This window comes from Callionymus lyra, chromosome 2 (assembly GCF_982586985.1).
Source record: "Callionymus lyra chromosome 2, fCalLyr1.hap1.1, whole genome shotgun sequence".
NCBI lineage: Eukaryota > Metazoa > Chordata > Actinopteri > Syngnathiformes > Callionymidae > Callionymus > Callionymus lyra.
The window spans coordinates 34,010,541-34,016,540 of record NC_141819.1 but is presented as its reverse complement, the minus strand read 5'-3'; the positions used below and the strand labels follow the sequence as shown (position 1 = coordinate 34,016,540).

The following is a 6,000-nucleotide window of genomic DNA, read 5'->3' as shown; positions in this document are numbered from 1 at the left end:
GCAGGGGAAGAAAAAAAAAAAAGCGACAACTTCTAAATGAAACATCCAGCATGAAGGCGGAGGCGAGAACAAGCAGCCACGCTGCTGATATGCATTACAAACAGACAACACCGAGCTTCTCATCATCACCCTCAGCATGGATTATCCGACACGCCGCCGCTTATTAACAACTGTACAAATATAGCGCGGGCCAAGAGTGAGGGGCCCCGTAATTGTGGAGGCGGCGGCCCCCACTGGCCGGATCGTCTTCCCACCTCTCGCTCACCCTGCTTTTCCCCCTTTGGTTAAAATGCATCAGAAACAAATGCAGGAGTGTGTTTGGCGCTCTCATCCCGCGTGCTGTTTAAACATGAGCTTCTTCATCTTCGCACCACAAAGCCGGGTTTTGATATGCAAGTGCTGGCCTTCTCCCGCCTCGCAAACTATTTTGGATTGCAGCGGGGAATCGGCGCCGTTGTCAGCTCGCTGCAATTTCCCTTCCACTTCCATTATTCATGTGTGTGAACGAGAGAAGTTTTTCATCGGCAGAAGTCTTTTCCGAGCACAAGAGAAATCAAGAGACGCGCTAACAAAACAACATGTGCCACAGTTGACCCTTTTATCAGAACCTTCTTGGGACTTTTATTGGATTCAGATTAAAACAAATGATTAATCTGTTTCTTTTGAGTTTGTTTTAACATATTGTATTTAAAGACCACATCATGTGTTGTGGTTGTTCATTTCATATAGTTTCAATAAACATTTGTTGATTTGAAAGTGCATTTGTGGTGTTTTTAAATAGATTTAACAACATTTATCTCATACTTTTCATCAGTCATCAATTTTGCTTTCTGAACTGTATTTTTTGGACTGTAAGTCTGAGTAATAACTCAGCAAGGCTCCTGAGTTATAGCATGTTGCGTCCGAGAGTATTACTTCAGAACCTCACAGAGTAATACTAGTTAGCATTGAGGAATACTAGACCAGAGCCTACTAATACTACGAAGGGTCAAGGAGTAATATTACCAATCATCTTGGAGTAATACTACCTAGTCTTGTGGAGTATCACTATGGAGCCTTGCGGAGTAATACTATTGAGCCTTGTGGATTAATACTACTGAGCATTGAGGAGTATTACTACGAAATCTAGCGGAGTAATACTACGGAGCCTCGCGGAGTAATACTATGGAGCCTTGTGGAGTAATACTACTGGGCATTGAGGAGTATTACTACGAAATCTAGCGGAGTAATACTATGGAGCCTTGTGGAGTAATACTACTGAGCATTGAGGAGTATTACTACGAAATCTAGCGGAGTAACACTACGGAGCCTCGCGGAGTAATACTACAGAGCATCGAGGAGTAATACTACTGAGCATTGAGGAGTATTACTACGAAATCTAGCGGAGTAATACTATGGAGCCTTGAGGAGTAATACTACTGAGCATTGAGGAGTATTACTACGAAATCTAGCGGAGTAATACTATGGAGCCTTGTGGAGTAATACTACTGAGCATTGAGGAGTATTACTACGAAATCTAGCGGAGTAACACTACGGAGCCTCGCGGAGTAATACTACAGAGCATCGAGGAGTAATACTACTGAGCATTGAGGAGTATTACTACGAAATCTAGCGGAGTAATACTATGGAGCCTTGTGGAGTAATACTACTGAGCATTGAGGAGTATTACTACGAAATCTAGCGGAGTAACACTACGGAGCCTCGCGGAGTAATACTACAGAAATTCAACTAGTAATACTACTGAGCATCGAGGAGTAATACTACATAGTCTAGCGGAGTAATACTATGGAGCCTCGTGGAGCAATACTACAGAAAATCGAGGAGTAATACTACGGAGCCTTACACAGTAACGATACTCAGGCTCACAGAGTAATACTAAGTAACCTTGTGTAGTAATACTACGGAGCCTCACAGAGTAATACTAAGTAACATTGCAGAGTAATAGTACGGAGCATCGAGGAGTAATACTACCGAGCATTGAGGAGAAATACAATCGAGCCTCACAGAGTAATACTACGTAACCTTGAGGAGTATTACTACGGAGCCTCGCAGAGTAATACTACATAGCCTTGCAGAGTAATACTACATAGTCTCCCGGAGTAATACTATGGAGCATCGAGTAGTGATACTCTGTGAGGCGGAGTCATACCAGGGAGTCCAGTGATGCTGCTCAGTAGTTTACCAAAGTCGTACTATAACATTTCGGCTGATTTTGAGTGCCTTGTATCACATAAAACTGATTCAAGGTCAGTAAGCACAATCAGAATCAAGACATCAATGGCACACTAGTAAGTAAGGTGCACTGTCGATTTTTATATATTCTTTCACTCCTTCAAAGAAAAAGTTTTTTAAACGTACATGTTGAGAATTCAGCAAAATAAATTCAGCTCAATACAGCTTTGCTCACTCAATACAAATAAAACAATTTATTTTTTCTCTTTTTTACTAACCAATTAAACTAAAATCAGTGGAAATTGACGGAATTTTATTAGTTTGTCGTATTGATTTTGCTTCAGAGTGCATAAATATTTGCTGTAGAATCGGCGATGACTGTGAGCTCTTGTTGTCTCTGCCCAGAGGTGTGTTCGCGGGTTATGTTTGTGAGCAGCAGGTGAGGCGGAGCACGACTCTATAGGCGCGAGTGAAACAAAAAAACACAGCAGCCCTTGAGCCTGAACCAGCTCGCTGCTCTTACGCCGAGGTTCACACGAGTGTTGAAATAATAATGGGTCTGATCTCCGCTGAGCTCGCTGGACAGCAAAGGTTCATCACACTTTTATCTCCTCGCTCGTCTGAAGGGGTTTCTTGTCAGTCCTCTTGCGAGCTCTTGTTGCTTTTCTTGCGCTTCTTTTTGAGACGGTACACATGGAAGGTTTTGTTCTGGAATGTTCTGGTGAACAGGGCGCTGCACGCCGGCTCGTCCGCCTTGATCGCTTCACAGAAGCGAGGGGAAGACGCGGGAACGAGGTCCGGATCGTTGTCTCCGGGTCCGTCCATGATCTGATGAGGTGAGAAAAACGAAAACAGTCAATAGATTTTATTTTGATAGTTTGTTAGGCTCCCCCCAGTGTCAGAACAGTGTAACTTCAATGTCCTTAAACGTCTGTTACCAGTGATATTTTGGGGCGAATTTGAACTGAACTTAGTGCATTACTGCCTTATAACTTGTTCATTCACTGTCTTATTTCATCTTTGTTTAGGTTGCCAGACTTCCACTGAGCCTTTACAGGCAGAACCCCAACATAAACCAACTGTAAACATGTCTAAATGTTTCACCGAAAAACACCCAATCTGGCAACACCAGCCACATGTGTCGCACAACCGTGTACGTCAAAACAAAAAGCAGCCGACAGACATTTAAACAAGTATATATCACAATGAAATCTAATACATTATGTTTAGTTTCTTTTTTAAATACATACAAACTTTATATTTTTCCAATGCAACATAAGAATTTTTAAGAAACTCAGTCTGCATTGAGATTCTTCGCCGGCTGGTGGGCGTTAAATGGAGGAAGAACAATAGTAACATATGTTCATAATTAGCTGTTTGTTCATCTTGAAAAAACACAGTGCATTTGACAAAAGCTCTTGTTGTATCAGCTTCTTGCTTTAACTTCCTGGTAATTTCATATGAAATCACTATCTTTGACCCACTGTTGTGAAGCAGATTTGTGGTCAGAAGACACTCACACACTCTCTGTGAAGATCATATTATTTGGTTGAATTAACACATTTTGCTCCTCATAAAAATGTGACGTTAAATAAGAATATAAATAACAGATAATGTCTTTTTTGCTTCCTGGAAATGCAACGTGTTATTATGATGATTTAGAACATTTTAACACTGTGTTTACCGCCTACACTTCTACCCTGACTTCTTTCAGCGGCTTTAGATGTTCTATCTAAAAAAAGAAAAGAAAAAGTTTTTGTCACCTCACTTACACTCAGGTGGTAAGAACTTGTAAATAACAGGAATGATCCGATCTGAGCAAAATATGGAGGAAGGTGTCACACACTATTTTTGGCAGGTTGTGAATTTTTGAAAGATGCAATGCAATATGCTGCCGGTACGTCTGCCAGTAATCCGATTGTATCACCTTCACCTCATCTGTTGGAGATCATGAGGCACATTCTTGCAACCTTAAAATGTGTTTTTGTCAGTGTTTTACATTCAGTCTGTTTTAATACGACTTAAATATGATGTATAAAAATGAAACAGGGTTGTGTGAAACTGATAAAGAGTCAAGGTTGGCAGTGAATGACTCCTTAGCCTGGCTCCTACTTTTTAATATCGACTTGCATTTTGTAGGAAAACAAGAACAATTGATGTGCTTTTGCGAGCTGATGTTTGAAGGAAAGAAGAAATAAATAAAATTAAAGGTGAGAAATCATGAGATAAAAGAACAAGCATCAGCTTAAAATGACATTTAAACAATATATTTTTTCATCCATACCATGTATTGAAAGCTCAATAACGCAATTTGAGAAAACATTCTTAAGAAAAAGGAATGTGTATCTTTTCGTGACAGATAAAGCGCCATGAATTATCATTGTTCAGCAAAAGAAACGTGACCTGTGTTCCCTTCTTTTAATTACCCTGAGTCATGCGTACTCAACATGATAAAGTAGATCTCTGGCAGAGTGAAGTTAAAAAGAGTAAGCAGAGTGATTTAGTGAGTGTTTCTCCAACCTTAGCAACAGTCGGGGGGGGAATTAACTGATTACTTAGTTTGCTCTAACAGTAAATTACAAGCTTGCGCCTCAAAAATTTAGGAAATGAGGAACCTCTTCCTGCATTAAGTGGATCAAAAATGGCATTTAGAAGAAAACAACTGAGTGCATCAGCCAGATAGATACAGAAATACAATCTGTCCTAGAGATTTATAAAATATTAATGTATTAAAGATATTTAATTCAATTTAATTTAAGTTCTGGACACCTACTTTTCTCTGAAAGCATTTGGCATTGCAATTTTTACGCTGCCATCTCCAACATCTCACCCTTAATTCATCAATTAAAGTGTACACCTCCATTTCCTTCTTCAACAGCCAGCTCAATCACCTAGAACTTAAAAACGGGATGATATGCGTATGCGTCTGCTATTAAGTGGGTGTGTGCATAATACACAATTGGCTGCATTTTGGAGCATTACTGCCACCTTTTGTTCTGTAAACTATAGTATTCCTCTGCTCAATATTGATTTAAATGTTCTGTCTTGCTCTTGCCCAACCTTCTAGTGCCACCTTGTTGTCTTGTACAAATCCATAGGTTGTATAAACGGCAGCATTCAAAGCTGTCTGGAAATTATTCAATATGTTAATTGGATATGGGATAAGAGGCTAAATACATTGAGGGCAACCTATCTATCTGAATCAGTTTTCACCATGTAAATGAAATACATTTTTATAGTTCAATACAGATGAACAGAATATCAATAGTAGAAAATAGAAATAGAAAGTTTCAAAACATGTAATTCTGAAAAAAAAATAGTTAAAAAATAAGAAGGGTCACAAAAGCTCATTTAACTTAATACAGTTAAATCTAATCTAATTGCTGGAGTATAAAGTGAGAAACATGTCTACATTATTGCGTAAGCATTTATTGTACCTATAAAAAGATTTTAAAGTTTGTAAATTTAAAAGAAGAATATACAGTAGTGTGGCTTTGTAGTCTCACAGAGGAATACTGTGGTCTACGGTGACTTATGGTAAGGCTTCGTAGTTTACCAACATTTTGTAAATGTAAGGATTGTAATTATGCATTATAGTCTGAAAAAACTTCTGGTAAATCACGTTATGTGATTTATCCGTTATGTTGCCTATAATTTAACACCTTTTTAAAGTGGGTCTAAAGGAATAAATCAATTAGTCTGATAACTACTTGAAGGGCTTGTAATGGATTTAGTAGGTCTTTGAATGGAGACAGAAACATCTAACGGTTATATAGTGCAACTGCACGAAACCGGTTACACAAGAGTTACAACTCTTCGACTACAAAG

The 6,000-nt window shown here is 39.1% G+C and overlaps 1 protein-coding gene across 2 annotated transcripts in view; it reads right to left on the bottom strand.

Moving 5' to 3' along the window:
- Nucleotides 1-2,519: 2,519 nt before the first annotated feature.
- The window catches only part of dpy19l3 (dpy-19 like C-mannosyltransferase 3), a 51,014-nt gene continuing 47,533 nt past the window's right edge, over nucleotides 2,520-6,000 (bottom strand). The window contains exon 19 of one of the 2 annotated variants that reach the window (XM_087784774.1): nucleotides 2,520-3,000. In XM_087784774.1, the coding sequence (XP_087640900.1) occupies nucleotides 2,809-3,000 (192 nt within the window). In that variant the 3' untranslated portion in view covers nucleotides 2,520-2,808. The remainder of the gene's footprint in view (nucleotides 3,001-6,000) is intronic. The other variant, XR_015710542.1, reaches the window with a different exon arrangement.